This window comes from Emys orbicularis, chromosome 4 (genome assembly GCF_028017835.1).
Source record: "Emys orbicularis isolate rEmyOrb1 chromosome 4, rEmyOrb1.hap1, whole genome shotgun sequence".
Taxonomy (NCBI): Eukaryota; Metazoa; Chordata; order Testudines; family Emydidae; genus Emys; species Emys orbicularis.
Genome location: NC_088686.1, coordinates 124,132,375 through 124,154,013, shown reverse-complemented (window position 1 = coordinate 124,154,013; position 21,639 = coordinate 124,132,375). Strand labels below are relative to the sequence as shown.

General features: G+C 52.1%; 1 protein-coding gene across 1 annotated transcript; it reads right to left on the bottom strand.

Moving 5' to 3' along the window:
- Nucleotides 1-328: 328 nt before the first annotated feature.
- DDB1 (damage specific DNA binding protein 1) lies at nt 329-20,773 on the bottom strand. The gene is made up of 27 exons (XM_065404417.1): nt 20,640-20,773; nt 20,140-20,288; nt 19,854-19,970; nt 18,827-19,048; nt 15,091-15,205; nt 14,880-14,977; nt 13,197-13,355; nt 12,637-12,720; nt 11,618-11,734; nt 10,999-11,101; nt 10,710-10,785; nt 10,520-10,628; nt 10,152-10,330; nt 9,900-10,063; nt 9,698-9,805; nt 8,989-9,196; nt 8,323-8,418; nt 7,888-7,999; nt 7,027-7,150; nt 6,489-6,653; nt 5,868-5,962; nt 5,522-5,692; nt 4,567-4,676; nt 4,139-4,308; nt 3,269-3,371; nt 1,267-1,390; nt 329-1,073 (listed from the first exon to the last, which is right to left on the bottom strand). Exons 1-27 carry the CDS (start codon nt 20,698-20,700, stop codon nt 990-992), a joined length of 3,423 nt encoding a protein of 1,140 aa, XP_065260489.1. The 5' UTR covers nt 20,701-20,773; the 3' UTR covers nt 329-989.
- Between the last annotated feature and the right edge of the window lie 866 nt (nt 20,774-21,639).

The following is a 21,639-nucleotide window of genomic DNA, read 5'->3' as shown; positions in this document are numbered from 1 at the left end:
ACTGTCTCCAAAGTGTGCACACAGAAGAATGCATCTGGGAAAAGGCTCTCGCCTCCTTCCCCAGAAACTGATCGATCCACTCAGCTGTTCAGCTCTGTCCAACTCCCCCTGCAGACTGTGTGTGAGCTGAGACAACAAGGGGGAAGTTTATGCCCAAAGGATCATTTTTGGACAAAGCTCAAGGCAATGGAGAACAGGGACATGGAGTGAGAGTTCCCTGTGGAGCATAGCAGGGATATGGCTCCTGTAGCAATGGCCCACAGAGCACAGCACTACAAGTCAGCCCCATGGCAGAACAGAGGGACAAGGAGAAGGCAGGAGCCAGACCTTTCCTCTTGGACTCTACTTTATTTGGTAAAACTCAGAAACCAAACCACAGAGATTTCACTTTCCAGACCCTTCCTCCCTGAGCACGCCACAAATCCTGTGGAGAGAGAGAGGCCTTCTCTACCCTTTGAGCTTCACCACCCAGACAAACAGGCACCTCAGCTCCACAAGCCAGCACGGTATCTCCCCCATCTTCCCAGCACCAGAGAAGAGCCTCCAGCCCATCCTCATTACAGAGGCAGAAGAGGGTGTAGGAGGCTTCCACTTCAAAACACAATGAATCAAAGAAAATCAAATAAAAAGATACTAAAGACAACAGTGAACGAGTGAGCCATAGGGGAAGTCCAGGCAGGGGTGACCCTTCAGCCAAGCGCTAGCAATTACCCAATGGGAGCAATCGGCCATGACCAGTCCTGGGTTGGGAGCCGAGGTCCACAGGATTGGTGAACCCAAGCAGGAAATGATGTGACGCCCAGCCAAAATCACATCCCCAAGTCCCTAGCGAGATGGCTTCAGTTCAGAGGTTCTCCCCTTCCACCCGGGAAAATAATCGCAGCCTCTGGTGTCATAGTGCAACTGGCTAGGGACCCCCTGGCTGCAGGTGGGAAGAGACTCCATATTCTACCATGGAGGAAGATGCTAGGAGATGAGTCCGAATCCTATTAATGGATCCGGGTCAGCTCCTCCACGATCTTTATCAGGTCGTCCACGGTGGCCTCTCTCTTCATGCCACTGCCATCGTCAATCTGCAACAAGGGACAGATGTGTTACAGCAGCATGACTGGGGGGGGAGAGGAGGAACACAGCTCCTACAGAAGCACCCCTGCATGGACCAGGGTGAAGGAGTGTCATTCAAAAGACTAGTACCAGAGAACAGATTCCCAAGAGCTTCTGCTGCTCACCTGGAACTGAAATTCTCACACTCGGACCCCATCTCACCTGTAGGTTTGCTACCACCTCCTGCATTTTGGGCCGGCTGATGTCCAGGAAGCTTTCAATCAAGTCACCATCAATGAACCCTGTGGCTGGCTCCGTCTTGCGCTCAGTGTGAAATGATCTCCAGGTGCAAGCGAGAGTCAAGGAGCAAAACCCACTTAAACTGCATCATCCTCAGACTCCCTTAAACACCACTCAGAACAGAACTCCACCCCCAGGCATGCACAGCAGCTTTGTAGGACACACACTGCCCCGCTTCCCACACATACATGCTACATCCACGACCAGTGCAGCATTTGATTTACATCATGGCCCAGTATTTTTGAGAGAGAGAGAGACACACACACACACACACACACAGACAGACACTGTGAGCTCTCTGGGGCAAGGACTGTGTCTCAAGCCCAATGGAGTCCTTGACCCCGACTGCAATACAACACATACACACACTGCCGGATTCATCCTGCTACTCTGCAGAGCAGCTCAAAACATTCCCCCTACAGCAGTGGTCTCCAACCTTTTTTATGCACAAGATCACTTTTTCAACTTAAGATCAACCCAGAATCTACCTCGCCCCTTCCCCGAGGCCCTGGCCCGCTCACTCCATTCTCCCCTCCCTCCGTCGCTTGCTCTCCCCCACCCTCACTCACTTTCACCAGGCTGGGGCACGGGGTTGGGGTACGGGAGGGGCTGCAGGCTCTGGGCTGGGTCCAAGGGGCTCAGAGTGTGGGAGAGGGCTCCAGGCTGAGCCTGGGGCAGGGGGTTGGGGTGCAGGAGTGAGGGGTGCAAGCTCTGGGAGGGTGTTTGGGTGCAGGCGTCATATGGTCACACTGCACCTAATTTCATAGAATCCACTGGACATTTCATGAATTTTACTTTTTATTAGTGTCATTTGTGAATTATAGATCCAAAATCCTTCAGGGACTGTCACAAATCAGTGTTAACATTATCAACTGTGGGGTGTGCACTGGCTGAGCCTGGGGCAGTGGGTTGGGGTGCAGGAGGGGGTGGGGGGCTCTTGGGGGGAGTTTGGGTGCAGGAGGGGGCTCTGGGCTGGGGTGCAGGAGGGGGTGCAAGGTGCATGCTCCGGCCAGGAGGCGCTTACCACAGGTGGCTCCCAGGCGGCAGCGCAGCGGGGCTCAGGCAGGCTGCCTGCCTGCCATGGTCCCATGCCACTCCCAGAAGCAGCAGGAGCGTGGGTGGTGGGAGAATTTATGGAAGTTCACCAGATCTTTGTGTAACTATGACCCACTGTGGTGAGCTCTGATCACTTAGACATGGTGTCCCTGGCACTTTGAGCTTTGGCACCAATACCCTAGGGCAGTGGTCACCAACCCCTCGATCGCGATCAACTGGTCGATCCAGAAGCCTCAGCCAGTCGATCGCAATCTTGGGGGAGTGGGAAAGTGGGTCTCCGTGCGCTGCCCATGCCTGCAAGCGCCATCCCCGCAGCTCCCATTGGCAGCGCGCGAAGCCACCTCCCCCCTCCCTTCCCCCAGGGGCCACAGAGACGTGCCAACAGTCAACTGCTTCCAGGAGTGGTGTGGGGCCACGGCAGGCAGGCAGCCTCTGAGCCCCGCTGCACCGCTGGACTTTTAGCGGCCCGGAGATTGCGATCGACTGGCTGAGGCTCCAAGATCGACCAGTTGCTCGCGATCGACGGGTTGGTGACCACTGCCCTAGGGTATTGGTGCCAAAGCTCGAAGTGCCAGGGACACCATGTCCAAGTGACCAGAGCCCACCATAGTGGGTCACAATTACACAAAGATCTGGTGAACTTCCAGGAGCCCGGGTGGTGGGAGAATTTATGGCAGTCACTCTAGGCTTTGGCTCATCAATTCATGAGTCAGCATTCTAGCACTCGCTTTGTCAGCCTCTATCCCACTCATGGCACAGCCTAACATAGTCATGGTTTAGGTGACTGCCACTGTAAAGGCACCTTCATTGCTAAGCTCCTAGATCTGCTAGAGAAGGTGGCACAGAGCAAGAGGATGGGGAAGGATATAAGGAGTGCTCAATCTTGCCCACACTCTTGATGACTTTATTGAGTCTGTTCTGCATATCCAGCAGGAGGTTGTACCAGCTTTCCGACAGTGACGTCACCAGCCCTGCAAGAGAGGAGAGGGCAATGAGGGGCAGGGCTGGACGCAGCAGTTTCCTGGCAACTCTTGGGCCACATGTTGCAGCTTCCAGCAGGCTGGGAATAGCAAGCTCTTGCCTGGCAGTTAATGCGTAGAGATGGTCACAAGTGCTCCCCCGGCCCAGGAAATTGAAATGGAAGTGAAAAAAAATCACTCTTGCATATTTTCCACAGAAAACTTCATTTTTCAGCAAAAATTCAGACCCAAAAAGATTAAAATCCAGAAAAGCTGATGCCTCTCGGGAGCTGTGGTTCAGGTACCTTATGCTCCCATTCCATGTAGGGCAGGCTCCCTGATGGGACTACATCTCCCATGATGCACCACAGTGTTGCCTCTTGGAGAGGGATGGCAGCACATCATGGGACATGTAGGCAGTCTGAGGAGCCCAGCCAAGGAAAGCGAGTGGGAACATGAGGAAACAACTACAACTCACATGAGGCACCGCAGCAGCATTTCTAAATAAAAAAAATCTTTTTTTTTTTAGCAGAAGTATTTTAATTGACCCCAAAAAATCAAAATTTGCTGGTGAGAGCAGACACTGTGCAAATATTTTAAATTTTTCATCAAAAACCAATTTGCCCAGCCCAACTAATGGCTCCAGGAGGGCTCTGTTATCGAATCCACTTTAGCAGCTTCCTTTCAAGGCCCATATTAGTGCCCCCTCCAGGATCTGAGATCCCACACAACAGGCCCTAGCAGCAGGGAGAGAGGCAGCCGAGGAGCACTCCCCTTACCAATCATTCCGTTGACCGTGCCGAAGAGCACCGAGCCCTGCGTTGGTGTGGACGTCTCGCCCAGGTTCTGCATGACCAGGGAGCCATGGCAGAACACGTTGACAAACTCCCCCAGGTGGAACAGCCCCACTTCCTGCAAGTGCTGGCGCTCCTCATCGGTCGTGGCAGCGCTGAAATGCAAGGACCCTGGTAGGCACCGGGGTAAGAACACAGACCAGAGGCACCACAGAGACATGTCCCCCTGCACACAAGCACACTCCCCATTCCAGTACTCTGAGTTAACACACACACCTCCCCACAGCCACATTCCACACACAGAAAAGAGGCAGGTCCTGCCAGCTAACACCCACCTGTAAAGGGAGGGGATGATAGGATGTACCACCCCACCACCATTATCAGGCACTGCATCATGCCCAGAGCCAGCTTACCTGTCCTTCTGGCACACAAACAGGTTAAAAGCATTCTCTGCTCCCAGGAAGTTGTCATCGTCCAAGATCTCCACAGCGCTCATCCAGTTTGGGTTGAAGTCTCGAGCAATCTTAAAGGGGATGACACACACCAGGGGAGATCAGGCCCTGCTGTGAGCCCCCAAGGTGATATCCTCATGGAGCCACCCTGCCCCACCCAACACCAAGGTTACAATGGCATGGGGGGAGCCCAGTGATGAAGTCAGGTGGAAGGAGGAAGCACCAGCCCATGTCAGAGCTAGAGGAAGGAGGTTTGCACATTCACAAGGCCCCTTGGAGGAGCAGCAGGACAGTACAAACTCCAAACAGTTGATGGGATCATGATCCCATCTCCCTAGGAGAGGGACTCTGTGCCAGTTTTCTGCAGAAGTGGCTCTTTCTGGAAGAGCCTAGGAAGGTGGGGCCTTTGGATGGAAAAGCAGGCTGATCCCTGGGAGGACTACACCAGAGAGCCAGCTACCCCAGCAGCACATTCCCTACCCCGAGAACATAACAAGGATCCTGGCAGGGCAACCCATGTTGCTTGTGAGGGGGGCTGGTCTCTCATCAGGACACCTTGTACTACCAACCCTGGATCCCACCACAGGAAGCCAGGACAACCCACCTCCTGGCCCCATGGCAGGCACCAGATATTGCACAAAGCATCCTTTCCTCAAGGCCTGTGACACTGAACCAGATCCCCCAGCAGCCTGTCTCACAGGAGCCCACAGAGATCTGCCAAGGGGTGGATTCAGTAGATCCTGTTCTTAGGGACACTGGGCCTCAAAGGGAAGCCAAGCTCTGTTGGCTCTCCTCTGGTCAAACTGCCCTCTCCTCACCCCACAAGCTGCTCTCCCTTTCCTGAAAGCCCCTTGCTGTACCACAGGATCGAGACCCCCATCCCTTGGATCACCCTGGGTGGGAAGAGTATCGATACCTCCTCAAAGTTACCCTCCATGGGCTTGTAGGCGAGAAGCAGGACAGAGCGCATCAGATCTCCAACCAGGATGAAGTCGCCCTTGGTCTTTACGTAGAGAGCCATGATGTTATTATAATGGTTACACTCTGTGCGCAGCTCCTTCTCTGCCGTCCACTCATACAGACGCACCTGAGGGAACAGACGTGTGAGCCAGGGCCAGCACAGAAACACGAGAGAGACACAGCAGCCCAGAATAGCCCAGCACACCAGAGCTCAGGAGCTCTTTCAATCTCGTGGCTGAGCCGCCTCCCAACTCTGGAGGAAACTCTTCCCTGGGATATCCAGGGCCTTGCTGGAGCCTTACCGTGCTGTTAATGCTGGCTAGGAGCTTGCCGTTGAACTCCACCATGGAATACACAGCCCCTTTCACTTCCTTCTCGGCCAGACTCTGCAGTTTCCCTGGAACGCACCAATAGACTCTTTGGTTACCCTCTGTGCCCCCCCAAGAGCAGCTACAAGACCCTCTGTGGAACCCAAACAAGATGCTCTACTCAAGTCTGTTCTCTCCCTAGAAAGGCTAAGTCCATTTCTCAGCCAGTCTGTGGGCAACTGCTGGCCCAGTGACAGTAGCGGAAGGATGTGAGAGGTAAGACTGGAAAGACCATGGGATTCAGACTCTGGCTCCGGAAGGAAGTTAGGGTGAAGGATTACTGTGTCCTAATGGGAGATGGGGAGAAGTTACCATAATTTGGAGGTTGGTTCACAGCAGAGCAAAAGCCCCCAAGCAGCAGAAGAGTCTGGGGGGACAAGCTTTCTCATGGACAACTGGCAACCATCTGTCAGCAGGCCTGTGAGGGAAGCCAAAGTGCCTGTTGCAGTGATGTCCATTCCCAATCCTCTGGGATTAGGGGGTGACCTCCCTCGGATGATTGGAGTGCTGCCAGGAGAAGGACCCCGTACAGGAACTCGGCCTTCTCCCTCTTACCATCTGAGTAGTGGAAGACTACAATGCGACCCTGTTTGGGCTCAGCCTCCTCAGGATACACCATGGCCGTGCCCACGATGAAGTACGTGTTGGGGTCTTTGCCCAGCTTGCAGGAGACCAGGCTTAGGGCGTATTCATTCTGCAGGAACTGGTGAGCGTGGAGCACTGGACGTAGGAAAGAGAAAAGCAATTGGGTTGTGACTAAGAGCCCCCTCCCCTCCCATGCTACTGGACCAGCCTATCAAAAGGAATTAAGAGCCTGCTCCATGTGCCCAAGTGACAGAGCCAAGAGCTGTCCTGGAGATGCCCTCTTTTCCTGACTGTGCTTCCGCTTAGTATAACCCCCTTGGCCTTACACCCAGCCCTCCTCCAGGAGTCCCCATCCCTTTGCCTTTCCTTCTGATAAAGCCTCTTTTTCATAGAGCTGCTGGTCTCATCCATGCCCCTTTGCCGCATGTGCATTGCAAGGGAAAGTGTTCAGCAGGTGAGCTGGGCCCCCTCCTGGGGGCAGGAAGAAGGGAGTATTTGGGGTTGGTACCTTCAAAGGTGTGCTGGTCTATGATGAGTAGATTGTGCACCTCCACCTCCTCTCCGAAGGACGTCTCGTGCGGAGCGGTGCTGCTGGAAAACAGCTTGCTGGAGCTGACGCTGCTGGACAGGGCCTGGGACAGAGAGCGAGCGATCACACCCTCAAGCTACTCGCAGCGGCCTGGCACACTGGGAGAGCAGAGAGGCTGAATGAGAGAGAAAGCTGGAAATGCAGGGCAGGGGTAAGAAGACGAATGAGATCCCAGACAAGCCTCTTGGCCAAACGGGCCACCGACGTGGGGGAACATTTCTTCCCATGGGAAAATCCAGATGCAGCTGCTCAGGGGCACATGAGCACATTGGACTCTCCCTCAGAGAGTCTTCTGAAGCCAGACTGATGGAACAACAGAACAGAATTCAGGCTAAGGGCCCTTTAAGAAACACACAGAATGATGAGATGGAAGTTTCCATGGCAGCTTCTGAGAGGACCTTTGTCTCAGCCATGGAGAAAAGGAAACAGCCCAGGATGGATCAGCGATCCCATCTAATGAGCAATCGGAATGGTAAGGCCCAGGGAAACGAAGGAGACCTGGGGCTCCGGGCTGAGAGAAAAGGGGAACATGTGGCAGGGGAAGCTGCAGAGTCTGCTAGAGATAAAAAGATTCAAGAGTCTAAGACAAGAGTCCCACCCTCCCTCCTTCCCAGACTGCCATGGGGTAGGGCAGTGGGGTCCACGTACTCAACCTTGGGATGAAAAGACGGCCAAGGAAAATATGTATCGTCATTTGGCTTGAAGAGTCATGTTTCCAACAGCTGCTAATCCAGCGGCCCAGTTCCTGAGCTCACATGCCTTCCCAGAGCTTCCTCTCACCTGGGTGCTGGCACTGGGTCTCAGTGCAGTGGTGCCCCCACTGGCATCCTGCACCTCAATGCGACTCGAAAGCACGCCAAAGCACTGAGAAACCTCCTGGTAGCAGATCTTCCTGCAGGATAAACAGAGCAAGCCGTGTGGGCAAGGACTCCTCAGGGGGAGGGGAGAGAGCATGGCTGAGGCTAAAGAGAACACAGCGGCTCCTGGGACACTAGGCTGTTATATTGCTCAATTCCCAGACATCTCCTTGCTACAGCCCCCAGGCTGCTCTGAGAATGCCAGCCACCAATCTCATCGATTTATCCATCTCACCACTTCCACACAACAGTGGAAAGGTGGGGCGGCTCCTCTTTGGAGAACGGCGAGCCGTCCCATCGTCGTTCCCCGCTCACACACAGGGCGCAGACCCAGAAACCCTAACACCCCACTGCTCACCTGGGCGACTCGTAGAGGGGAACTGTGCGGATGTGCAGTTTCTGGATCTCGTCGATGGTGCCGATTGTCAGGGTGCTGTTGTTGGCCAATGCCAGACTGTAAAGAAAGGAGACTGTCAGTGATCAGGCTTGTAAACCAGGTGCCCAGAGAGGAAGCCACTGACTCCAGGGCTCTGCGTAGCTAGGATGCTGGGAGAACAGCCAGACTAACACAGCACTGATCTCCTGATTCTAAGGGTTACTGGGACCCAGCCTGGGCAGGAAAACCCAATGCCGGTATATGGGGAGGGACAAAGTAAGCGATGGTAAGTGTCTTCTCATTCAACACCATCAGGGCAACAAAAGAGCTGGATTGATTGTGCAAGTGAGGAAAAGGAGCGGGTCTGACAGCATCTAGGAGGAGGGTTTCCCTTTCCCATTCTCCATGCAGCTGCAAGCTGGCCTATGGGTATAGTGCTCACTGAACATGCCATCACCTTCCACCTTCTTGTCAGCCAGACCTGAGCAGGGAAGGCACGTGGGGGTGTTGTGCCCTTCAGACACTAGATCAGGTAGACGGATGCAGTTGGGAACCCTCCAGACATGCTGCTCCTTACCTCACTTGGGCCAGTGCAGAGTCCAGAAGCCCCTCCCCTCTGGCATGGGGGGGGGGGGGGGACGTGCTCACCTGTCAGGGTAGCCATCCGAGTTGAGGGGACACATGTAGTTCACCTCCTTGAGGTTGACATTGGAGAAGACCAGTTTGTGGTTACTGCTGTAGATCACAGTGGGGCGGTCAGAGCAGGCAAAGACATTGGTGGTGGAGAGTGAACGGAATGTCCTTAGGACAGTGGGCTGGGTGCCCAGCGTCACTTTCTTACGGTCGCTCAGCAAACCTATAGTAAGGGAGCAGTAGTGTTAGGAGCTGCCCAACCAAAGGGGATGGGAGCTTTTGGAAGAATGGGATCAAGCCGTGAGACACACTGGCTGGAAGGGGCCCACGTGGAGACCAGAGGCACTATGCTGTCGGCAGAGGGTGGCTGTCAAAGGGCCTGACGCAAAAAGCCACCCCATGTCCCCTCCAGGAGAGGGAAGAATAGCTCTCCCTCAAAAAGCAGGCAAGGGGTGATCCCCCTCCTGTAGCAGGAATCCTGATTACATCGAGTATCTGAACAGAACCTGCCCATCAGACTCCCCAGGGATGTCAGGGTTGTTACAAACAGGTGAGATCCCTGCCCTGTCAGGGCATGGCCTGACCAGGATGGAGAGGGGAGGGGCCATCATGCCATGGAGCCCAGCCCACTAGGGATCAGAGAGAGGATTCAGAAGAGAGAGAAAGGGCATCTGATCAGTCTTATCCCCCTCAAAAACCAGAGTAGGAAGGGCCATGTACTTACCTGTCTCAATGCTGAGCCCAAAGTAGAAGAGAGCCCCATCTCCCAAGGCGCAGAGGAGATAGTGGCTGCTCTCAAAGGTGGTCATCAGAATGGAGCGGGGAATGATCTCTGCAGGGGTGGGGAAAAGAGAAGGCCCCATTAAGTGTCACACACAGCTTTGTTCACTGCTCCCAGTACAGAATGCCCCAGAAGCAGCGCCTACCTCCTCCCAGCATCTCCTTGTGCAGCAGCTCAAACGAGGGCAGCTTTAGGATGCGGGCTGAAATGTCAGTCCAGAGGCCGATGGCACACAGAGGGGACATGCCATTAGAGTCCCCCAGTGGGGTGATGTCCAGGCAGGCCACCTCATGCTCCATCTCTGTGCAGCTGGCAGGCAGGCAGGAAGGAAATGGACAGGTCAATAACCAGGTCTGGTTCCTCTGGCCCCCAGCAAGGGCAAGGGGATCACACCCACCTTATTTGCCTGAGCTCCTGGGGCTGGATCTCCAGGTAGTAGAGTGCTCGCCCCACAGCCACCACCACCTGGCTGCTGTTACAGGAAGCCACGCTGATGTTCTTCCCCTTGGGCTCTTTCCATTCACTCACGAGGGCTTTGGGCTCCTGAGTGACCAGCCGCACGGAGGCAGAGGTGATCTGGAGGAGCGGGAAACACTCCAGCTCAGACGCAGGGCACATTCACCCTCAACGACACTCAGCCCAGGTGGAATGCTGCCACCCTCCCCATTACTGGGAGCACATTCTGTAGGCCTCCTCCCATGATACCTCACAGCCCTTTCCATTCCAGCCAGAAGCCCCCTCCTCTCCCACTGGCCTAACCAGTACCTGGATCAGTTGCTGATGGGCCACGTTGCCACAGAAGAAGGTTTGCTGATCATCCACGAATCCTGTCAACTCAGTTTCCTCCACTTCCTCCCCGTTTAACATCAGAACCCTACAAGAGGGAGAGAACTCATTAACTAGGTGCAGAGCACACAGCCCAGAGCCTGCCCCAGCATTAATCCCAGAGCCTTACCTGGTCTGGCCTACAAAGGACAGCACCAAGGTGTTGTCGGTTTCACGATGTGAATCTGACCTCAGGGGCCATAGGCCTGCACAGGGAAAGATCCCACTATTACTCAGAGTAAACATCTCAGCAAAAAGCTTAGGGAGATGCCCCCTGACACACCCCATACTTCTGCCCAGCCTGCATGCAGGACACGTCCCCCCTGAAGCTGTAGGTCACAACCACACAGACCTGTATAACAGGCTGACAGAGCTGCAGGCTGGCACATATGCTCTGCGCTCCCAATGGATTTACGCACCTTTAATCCCTGGCAGGTCGATGCTGGCGTGTTCGTGAATCCCAATCCCGTTCCGGATGATCCTCAGGGAGCCCTCCTTAAAGGCGCCAGAGCACGTGACCAGCTAGAGAGAGCAGGTACCCATTAACATTCCTCCAATTCCTCCCAGCTAAGGTCTTGGTGAGGGGGGAGGGGTATGGAGGGGGGGGACATCTCCTCCCACTATGAGAAGAGGCATCCAGGTAAGGGTCTTGGTAGAGGGAAGGGGTCTGGTGTCCCCTATGTCCCAAAGGAAGTTCTTTGGAGGTGGCTCATCACCCCTTCCCCACCCCAGAGTCTGATCCTCCAGAGCAGTCTCATGGGAGGGCTAATCTTCCCTCGTGAGAAGGGATCCACGGGAAGCAGCCACCCTAAGACCCCTGCTCTGCACTCACAGCACCACCATTTGCTGCTCCCAACACAGAATACCCCACAAGCAGTACTTATCCTCCCTCCCAGCATCTCCTTGTGTAACAGCTCAAACAAGGGCAGCTTGGATGCCCAGCATGGAGCACAGTCTATTCCCCCTTTGCAGTGGGCATGCCCCCATCTGGAGCAGATGCACTCAGCACTAACAAAGGGAAGGCAGAGCCATCATTACCTGCCCTTGACCCTGTCGCTCCAGATCCACCACACACATGTCCACGATGGGGCCCAGGTTGGTGAAGGTTTCCATGGCCACTACATAGGAGCCTTGTTCATTGCTGTCCACACTGAGCTGTGAACACAAAGTCATTAGCTCCCAAAGTAAATGCAGAGAGCAACCAGAGGTGGGCAGCAGGTGGGGAGGGATCTGAGCTGTTAGCAGATATTAAACTCCCATAATGCTTTGTACATAAGTCGCAGAACACTGTGGGACATGAATCAAAGTGCTGGTATTCTGTATCTATACACCTAAATGTTCTCTGTACACAGGTTGAACCTTAGTCTGTGACCAAGTGATGGAATGTGTGTAATCTCTTGCTGTGATCCTATCAACCCACAGAAAAAGTCAACAGATGTCTAGGAAACCAAGAAAAGAGACCACTTGTGACTGACGAAGGACACTTGTTATTGCAGATGTGTTTTGTGATTGATAAGATAATAAACTATTGAGATGTTTTTAATTCATCAGGATTTGCTTGTTGTCAGAGACATTTTCTGTAATAACAACTTTGTTCAAAATACCTATGGGCTTATCAATCATGTACACTGAAATACCATAAAGGAAATTTTACAAGTAATTAGGCTGTTTACAAAGAGAGACAAAGGAATTCCTTTTTCAAGACCCATGGCACATAAGGAGCTGAGGTTTTGAGACTTAGTTGGGAGTGAAACAAGAACATTTCTGCAGATCGGTTTGGTAATGTACAGCCTTCCTTTCTGTATTCTGTATTGTGCTATATCAATCCTTAACTAATAATCTGATTCATAAATACTGACTGAGCCTGTTTATTCGACCTCTTATCAATAACAGAACCGAACCTCCAGCGAACAGAGCAGAGAGGCCTGCAAGAGGCAATGGGAAGCAAGGCAGAGCCTCCCTTGACCCATCCACACCTCTTGGGATCCAGCAGGGAGGGGAAGGGTGAACAAACGTGGCTGCAGATAGAACTAGATAAGGAGAGGGCTTCTTCTCACCTTCACAAGTTGGGAGTCCCCAAGCCGAGAGCCGACAAAGACAACACCATTATCTAGGTAGGTCAGGCACTCTGCAATGGATGTCTAGGCGAGGAGACAGATGGACCAGCAGGTTAGGGGGAAAGAGGCTTGTAGCAGATACACAATTCAAACTCACTGGAAAGCCCCAGGCCAGAGCAGGGCCCTCTACCCTGCAAACACCAATCCCAAACTCCAGCTCCACGGGAAAGCCCCTGGAAGGAGGTTGAGATCCGTAGCCTGAAGGAAAATCCTTTTAGAGAACCACCAAAGAGTACAATGACAGACCGAAGTACCAGCCCCAATGCAACCCCTGAAGGTGGGGACACTAGCAAAGGACCCACACTTGGTCACTCCCACACACATCCTGGTGCCTCAGGGGGTTCGGAGCTATGAAAATAGCAGGGAATTAAATCCCACCCCATCCCAGTCTCAGTGGAGACTCGCTTCCCTCCATTTAAGTCCCTGAGCTGTGCTTGCAGCTCATGAACTCCCCAGGCAGAGACCACACATGGCACAGCAGCAAGGGGGAAGAGCGCTACCTCTCCAAGCAGCTCCACACGCAGGTCCTTCAGGCTGACCGTGCCATCCATCTGCTCTTCCTTCTCCAGAAGCAGCATGAAGAGACGGCCCTCCATATCCCCCAGGAGGTAACGGGACCCATTGGGATCCACACGGTTGTGGCACACGATTGTACTTTGCTGCAGGCAGAGAAAGAGGTTGGAGTTACTGGGCCCCCTAGCTTGGTGTCCAGCTCCCAGCAGCCGCCAATGCCGGATGTGTCAGAGGAGAGTGAATATGCCCACAATGCACCTGGCCAACAGTACAATCCTGTGTGAGGTGCTGAATTCCCCCAACCCTTGTGGCAATCCGCTCGCTCCTTGGGGCAGTGATTTGACTCCCCGCTGATTATATTGTGCCAGTGACTATATGTGAGTCTGTGGTGGAACTTCCCCATTATCAACTACTCAGAACTGCCTCAGGAATTACAGGTCAGGCTGAAACTTCTTAGGCCCATTCTCAGCTCAGGAGTGACCCCCTCAGAAACCCCCATTCTGCTGACTGAGCACTTTCAGCAGATAAATTGTCCCGATGCAGTTTTGGGCCCAGACAGCTGCATGCCAGCTTTGTCTCAGGACTCTGAACAAGTGGTTTTCTGAGTGACAGATGCTGCCCAGCTTCTGGTCAAGACATTTGGTTTGGGATTTAATGGCATGCTCCTGCAGCCCTTACCCAAGCAAATCTCCCATTGACTTTCAGGGCAGATGTGCCTGTGCTAGGTCCGCAGGGCAAGGCCCAGAGAGACTCCCAGGCAGCATGTTACTTTTCTTACTAATGCAGCACGCATCAAAGCATGGGCCTCCAAAGAGCCTGAGCTGACAGCCTGTCAGACACTCAAGCCATGATGCCTGTATCTATTTCCCAGAGATCTATTGCCACATTCTAGCCCATTGTTGTCTCAGCCTTCAAATGATCTTCTGATCATATCTCCGCTTTTCTTTCAGTCTAACACATACTCACTCCCCTTGTTGCCTCTGTGATCTAGTTGATGCTTCCTGTACAACTTGCACACAGGAATCATACCCCTCTGATTAGGATCAACCCCCCTGGCTCAGATACCCCACCTGGGCTCCCCTCTTCCCAAACCAAGCATTCTCTCACACACAGTGTTGTATTCAAGCTTCAGATCTTTCACTGCTACAGATCCTATCTTTGCTGTGAGCCTCATTCAGCTACATCTCTGCTTTGGCTTGGACGAATGCCCGAACCTCACTGTGCTACCTAATGTATTTCTTTCTCTGAGGCCCCAGAGCCCCAACAGGCTTTTGGCTTTACTGCATTCTCCCCGGCACTCAAAGCAGAGAGCAGCCCCACCCATATGTGGCTAAGGGAGACCAGGCACATGCCTTCTTCAACACAGAACACATCCCTCAAGTGTCCGAAGGCAGGGATCAACAACTGTACCAGACACTCATTCATGCACCCAAAGGCCACATCCCTACATTGTCACATGGGAGTAGAGGAGTCCCATCCCACAGACATGCGAGGGAGAGAGAGCAGTTTAAAATCCCAGTCTGGAGACTCCTTAGTACAGGTGGGCCTTAGAACTTACTACATGCAGTACCTAGGCACAATGTGGAAACTGAAGTGCAAGGGAGCCAGGCTCCAAGAGCAGCTGTATACATGGCCCTAGGGATCAGCATTCTAGAAAGAAACTCTCTCACCTTTATGATGGGTGGGGCTATAGCCAGATATTTATCGCCATTGTGGTAGGTGATGGACTCTTGCCCAATGATGATAGCTCCTCCAAAGGGCTCAGGCACTGCAAAAAGGGAGAATGCAGACAGCCTCGTTAGAGAGTACCTGTAACAAGGGTGAAGCATCGCCACTGAAGCAAGATGTAGTAGGTAAGGTCTTCTATAAAGAAGAACTGACCTGCAATTACCATGGACGCTTCGGCCTCTACATTCTCCTGTTTCCAGGGACCCTTGTTGAATTCCTTCTCTCGCAGGGATACCTCGTATGTTTTGACATGGCGGCCCTGGGGATCCTGCAGAAAGAGAAGCAACAGAAATCACTGCAGCAGGCAGACAGAAGTGGGTGTTTGATTATGAACATAGTGAGATTACTTGCAGAGTAATAAGGAGGCTGCCGGGCTGTAATGCCTGATTAGGGGCCGCAAAACAGCAGGGAGCATGGAGTCTGACCCTCCACAACCAATATCATGTTAGAGTGGAAATGCTTAAGCAATGCCCTAATCACATTATCCGATTCTCTCAAATACAATATAATTTTCTACAACCTTAGCTGCATGTGCATGCAGTACCTTCTAGAGCTGTGCTACTTGACTTGCCCAGAAGGCAATGAAAATACAGACTGTCTTGTTATATTTCACTATTTTCTTTGTCACGGTTTCTCTTTACTGACAGTCTTTTTAAATAAGTCGCCTTTTCTCTTATGATATTTATAACAACACCCATTATTTGTACTGCAGTAGCATCTGGGGCTCCAATCATGGATCAGTCTATTGTGCTAGGTGCTGTACAAACACATAATAAAGACAGCTCCTGTCCCAAAGAGTTACAGTATAACAATCTGAGAGACAACAGGTGGATACAACAAATGGAAGAGCACATAGTAACAATGAGATGATACTGGCTAGCATAAAAAGCAGTGGTCTCAGCAGACCCACTCCCTGACCATTATCCAGTTTACCCATGGACTCTGCTCTTCTATTCAGCCAGCAGGGCAGCCTTCCACAGATGCAGTTTAGGAGATCAGGCAGTTAACTATCAACCTAACCTAGCTGCAAACATGTAAGCTAGTGTGACAGCCAGCATGCTGACAAACACCAGGGGGACTGAACCAGGGACCTCCAAAGCTAAAATTGACCCAGAGACTCATGCTCTGTAGCTGGGGCTGTAACAAACTCATATCCCCTGTGGATCAGGCACAGAGAGGGTCATGTAACACACACTGACTAGAGGGTTACATAAATTCTTGCTATTACTTAAAGTTATTATTTTGCAGTATGTTGTGTAAGCACAGTTTACTAGTACTTTTCACAAAAATGATTTTTCTGAACTAATGTTTATCTGACACACAGAATAGTGCTCTGTACTACCAGGTTACAAAAACCCATACAGCACTATTATTTCGAAACTGTATGGGATCCAGGAACTACAGACTGTATTGTAAAGATGCAGGTGCCCAAATGGGCAGAGTTAAGGTTGTGAGCATGGTTCTATTATGAAAAATTACTTTTTTTTTTTTTGTCAAAGGGCACTGTTAGGCTCTCTGTGTCTTGGCAATTTTCAGATCCAATCAACAGTTTCTAAGGAAAAGATTTTTACTAACTGCCTGCTCTGCAAAATCGAAGTTAAGCTGGGTTCTTTCCGGCTCACACTTCAACAAAGATTATGCAGCTGGAACTTAAATCACTCGGTTGGCAATGCTCTAACTCAAGGAGCGTGAGCTGGATTCTCTTCTGATTGTGTTGGCAAACCAGTGTTAACCAAAGTAAAGAGCAGTAACAGCTTAAGTTTATCAGTAAAGCAAGAAACAATTACAAGGAATACAAATGGGGAATAGATTGGAGTGTAAAGCCGCTGTTTTAACAGTAGCTTTTCAGAGTAAAAATGCATTTTAACTCTGGCATTTCTGGACCAATATTGAGTCCTTTCAACTGGGATGTTTTCTTAACAGTCTTTTGTATGGAATTTTATTCCTATTTGTGGTATCAGCCTTTGGCGTTTAAAAAAAAAAAAAAAAAGGGACATCCACCAACATCAAAGAACATGCACTGCAATTCTGCTCAGTCCAAATTCTCTGATCAGGATTAATAAATTTAGAGAGAATTAGACACGAAAAAAACTCGGAAACCTCTCCCCGCCTACACGCACACAATTCAGAGAGACAGCAACCAAACGTTTTATGTCAGAATGAATGAGTCAGACAGAATGCGCATCTCACTCTGCTGCAAGGGCAAAATTTACTGCGCTGCATTAAGTGTTTGTTGGCAGACACAAATCAAACCAACCCTCCCTTCTTATACCAGAACTGTTTATTTATTATAAACAGGGCATTCATAGCTTCACTCTTAATTAGAAACGTTTACAACCCCTAGGTCTGTGGAAACAAAGCCCTGTTTTGCTACTGACTATATGAAAGACCAAAGCCCCCTTGTCTCTGCTGCTTTGGTAGAAAGAGGCACGTTGTGAGTACAAACCTGGAATTCCTGAGTTCTTACCCAGGCTCTGACATGGACTCTATGAGCTTGGTCAAGTCACTGCCACTCTCTGCCTCAGTTTCCCCACCAGCACAATTGGGGAAATGCTTTCTTAATCTCACAGGGGTAATTGGCACTTTATAGACTGTTGTGTAAAGGCCATTATTTATACTTATTAGCTTTAAGGAAGCCACAAACATCCCAAACTGGGTGCAATGGTTACACAAACCTCACTGCTGTAGCATGTGTAAGTTTTATGGAGCACAGATATAATAAAAGCATTACAGGCAAATGTCATGATGGAAGGGTTCAACATCACTGTGGTTACATGGACATGCCCTGAAGAGGTCATCGCTAAAGATGAGGGGGAAGCTCAGGCTCCCTTGGCCTCTCTGCTCAGACTGCCAACAATTAGCACACTGTGGCCTAGCGGATAGACCACTGGACTGGGAGTCAGGAGACATGGGTTCCATTCCCAGTTCTGACACAGTCTATGTCACAGCTCTACTATGTGTCTCAGGTTTGCCATCTGTAAAATGGGGATAATGTTACTGACCTCCTTTGTAAAGTGTGCAGATCTACTGATGAAATACACATTATAAAAGCTAGATTATTATTATTACATGTGCTCGTGACTTTTATGTGATCTAGCCATTAAGAACTAAACTGAAGCTACCAAACTCATTTCACACAGGCACCAAGAAGCCATCAGACAGCAATGACTTTCAGTCAGTGTCTATCTGCCTGGGCTAGATTTGCACTGGCAATGTAAAGACAAAGGGCTCCATGTCCTCTCACCAATTTTCTCAGCCAGCCAGCCCACAGAGTTGGTTTGTTTTGAGATGTGTAAGTGGAGATTTAACAGTGCTCAAAAATGTTCCCTTTGGGAGACTATCCCAACAGTAAGATAGGCTTGAGGCTCCTACAGAAATGAAAAGTAGCCTTAACCTATAGCTGAACAGGATTTACTGACTCCTTGTAACAACTGAGAAGGAGGCAGATCAGGGCCCAACATCACCTTCTATAAAGAAATAGCCAGAACCTGTAAACCCAATCTGAGCTCTCCTCAACCTACCCAATGCATGCTGAGAGACATTTCTACTAACCATTTAATGAGAAATAGTCACATCTAAAGCACCAGTCATCCAAGAATCTCAATGCTCCTAAAGAGGGAAGACTTGACCTCCTGTGGAGTGCTAATACCCATGTGGCACAGACAGAGGTGAGGTGGCTTTCCCTAGGTCACACAGTCAGTCAAGTCCTGACTCCCAGCCTCTTGCTCTAACCACTAGACCACAATGCTGCTTAGCATAGGTTCCAGGACAGCATAAATGACTTGGACAATTACAAGGACATTCAGGGGCTCCAACTCACACCAGCACTGCCCACTGGATTTCCAATACCCTCTATTCAGGGACAACTCAAGGAAGTCACCCAGGGTACCTGGTAAACAAAGCAGATGGTAGGAGCCTGGCAGCCATAGAGGAATTTGACATCGATGACCTGCAGCTCCTCCAGGCGGATGTTAAAGGCCTTTAACTCCTTGTTGTCCCGGTCCAGAGGAATGACCTTGAAGAGGCCATCATAGAGCCGCAATCCAATCATCCGACACTCTGGGTCAATTATGCCAATTATACCCGTCTCTGAGGGCCGACCAATGCGATCCTGGGAGAGAAGAGACTACTATCAGAAAGAGACCCAAACAAAGAAGCAAGAGAACACTCAGTGAGGTCAAGAGACAATGTCCTTTCCGCCAATGAGCCATGACATCCTCCAAAGATAAACAGCCAGCCTCAATAACTGGACTCTCAGTTTCCTGTAGCACAAACACTTTGCAGTCTTTTTTCTAGGGAGGCAACATGGCTTAGTAGATAGAGCACTGAACAGGGACACACAAGACCTGTGTTCTAATCCTATGTCTGCTTGAGTGACTCAGACATGTCACCAACCTGTGCCTCAGTATCCCCATCAGTAAAATGAGAATAATGATGCTTACCTCTTTTATAAAGCACTTTGAGATCTATAAATAAAAAACACTATCTGAGACCTAGGTATTATCTGTAGATCTCTTAGCACATTACAGGTAGCAAAACTGTGGCACAGAAAAGCATCTTGGCCAAGGACACGCTCAGCAATTTACTGGCAGATCAAATCTCCTGACATCCAGTCTTGTGCTCAATCCATTGCATCACAGCTGCCAATTATACCTCAATATTTGAAAACAGATGAAAGGTGCTTTGGCTTGACAACTGGTGAGGAGGGTTTTGTCTGAATACTAGTGTAAGAGACCAGGCACAGACACAGAGTCAATTGCAGGATCAGGACCTTAGGTTGCGAGCTCCACAAGGCAGAGACTTGTAATTATAGTTTGTCTATGCCAACAGCAAAATAAAACCAGCATTCACAAAAGGAACCTAGCAAAATAAAACCAGCATTCACCAGGCTTTACTGCACTGCCCACCCAACTTACCTGCACATTGCCATGGGCTCGGGTGATGATATCAATGCTCTCACCACTTTGCTTGTACTCAAGGATACAGGCATTATATTTGGCTGTCAGGATGAACAGCAGATCCTTGCTCTCCCCCTAGGAAGAGGGAACATCAACATGCTTTCAGGAAAACTCCATACAAAGGAAACCCATCCAAACTCCTGGCAATGAATCAGAACAAATTTCATCCCTCATTCCACAATCTCATCCCTTCAGCACCCCAGCCGGCACCATACCCCACCCCACCACCAGGCACCACACTCACCTTTGGGTGGAAAAGCTCCATGACTGCGATCTTGCCATACATGCCCACCTCCTTGACGGGCCGCAGCCCCTCTGCCGTGACCACATAGATCTCAAGGCGGGTGTTCTTCGCTATCAGCAGGTTCAGGTCCTCCGAGGACGTGAAGTGCCCTGCGAGATAAAGCATCACAAGGCTGCAAACCAAGGGAGCAACCCAGCAGCTCTGTCTCCCCAGAGGGGCTCACACTACACCTCAAGCGCCCCGCTTATTCCCTCAGCACCCTGCTCACCCCCTTAACCCCACTCGTCCCCACTCACCCGCGTGCTCCCCAGCACCCTGATTGCACTCCAGCCCCTGGCACCCCCAGAACCCTGTTCACTCGCCCCCACACACTGACTGCCCCCACCGGGCCCTTCCCAGCCCGTGCCCCCGCCCCGCGGCCCTGCCCCCCAGACACTCCCCGCCTCAGCCCCAGCCAACTCTTAGGGCGCCCCGACCCCGGCCCCCCGCGCGGCCGGTACCGGTGACGCAGCCGTTCACGGCCGTTGGCTTCTGCGCCGTCACCACGTAGTTGTAGGACATGGCGGGGGAGGGGCGGCCGAAGAGACACAGAGAGCGAGGCCCGCGCAGCCCTCACCGCCGCCTCCCGCACCAGCGAGATACCGCCGCCAGAGCGCCGCCGCCGCGCGGGGCACCACGGGACGGCTGCCAGGAGGACCCGCGCGCGCGCCGAGTGGGGCCCGGATGAAGACGAAGAGGACGCTCTGGCCCGCCTGGAGGACCCGCTACGAGCATAAGAGTTGGCAGGCAGGCGGGTGAGGAGGAAGGGGAGGGGGGCGCTGCAGAGCAACCCCTCGCTCCCCCGTTTGTGGATGGCACCGTGCCCCCACCCCCCGTTACTCCCCATGGGTGGCGTCGTGCTCCTCTCCCCGCCCCCGGCACCCTCTGTGGGTGGCATCGTGTCCCTCGCGCTGCCCCACATCTGCATGAAACCCGCTGTGGGTGGCTCCCTGCCCCATCCCTCCCGCCATGCCCATGCTGGTAGCACCATGGCTGCCATCTCTGCTGCTTTGCCCCGCGATGCCCCTGGTGGAAGGGCCCGTGCCCGCTCTGTCAGCCCCATGGCCGCCTGCCTCAGTTTCCCCACCACCATGGCCCCTCGCGTTCCCCTCCTGCTGCCTCTCCCTGTGTCTCTGCCGGCCCAGGGAGCGGGGCTGTGGTTTTACACCGAGTACCAGGCTTGGCCTTCGGGTTGGGAGCATGGCAGGCAATAGAGGGACGCCCGTCTCACTGGAGCACTGAGCAGGGCCAGGTGGGCGTATCCCTGGGATCAGCAGAGTTTGGACTTAGGTTGAAGTCCGTGGCCCTGGAGGCAGGATTCAGCCTGTTCGCAGTCCCACAGGGCTGTTTTGCTGTCCTGTTCAGTATCCCGCTCCCTCCCTGTCCGGCCGGAGTGAGACAGACATCCCCCCAGACTCACCCCCAGAGCTACATCTCCTATCTGACCCCCGATCTTTTGCC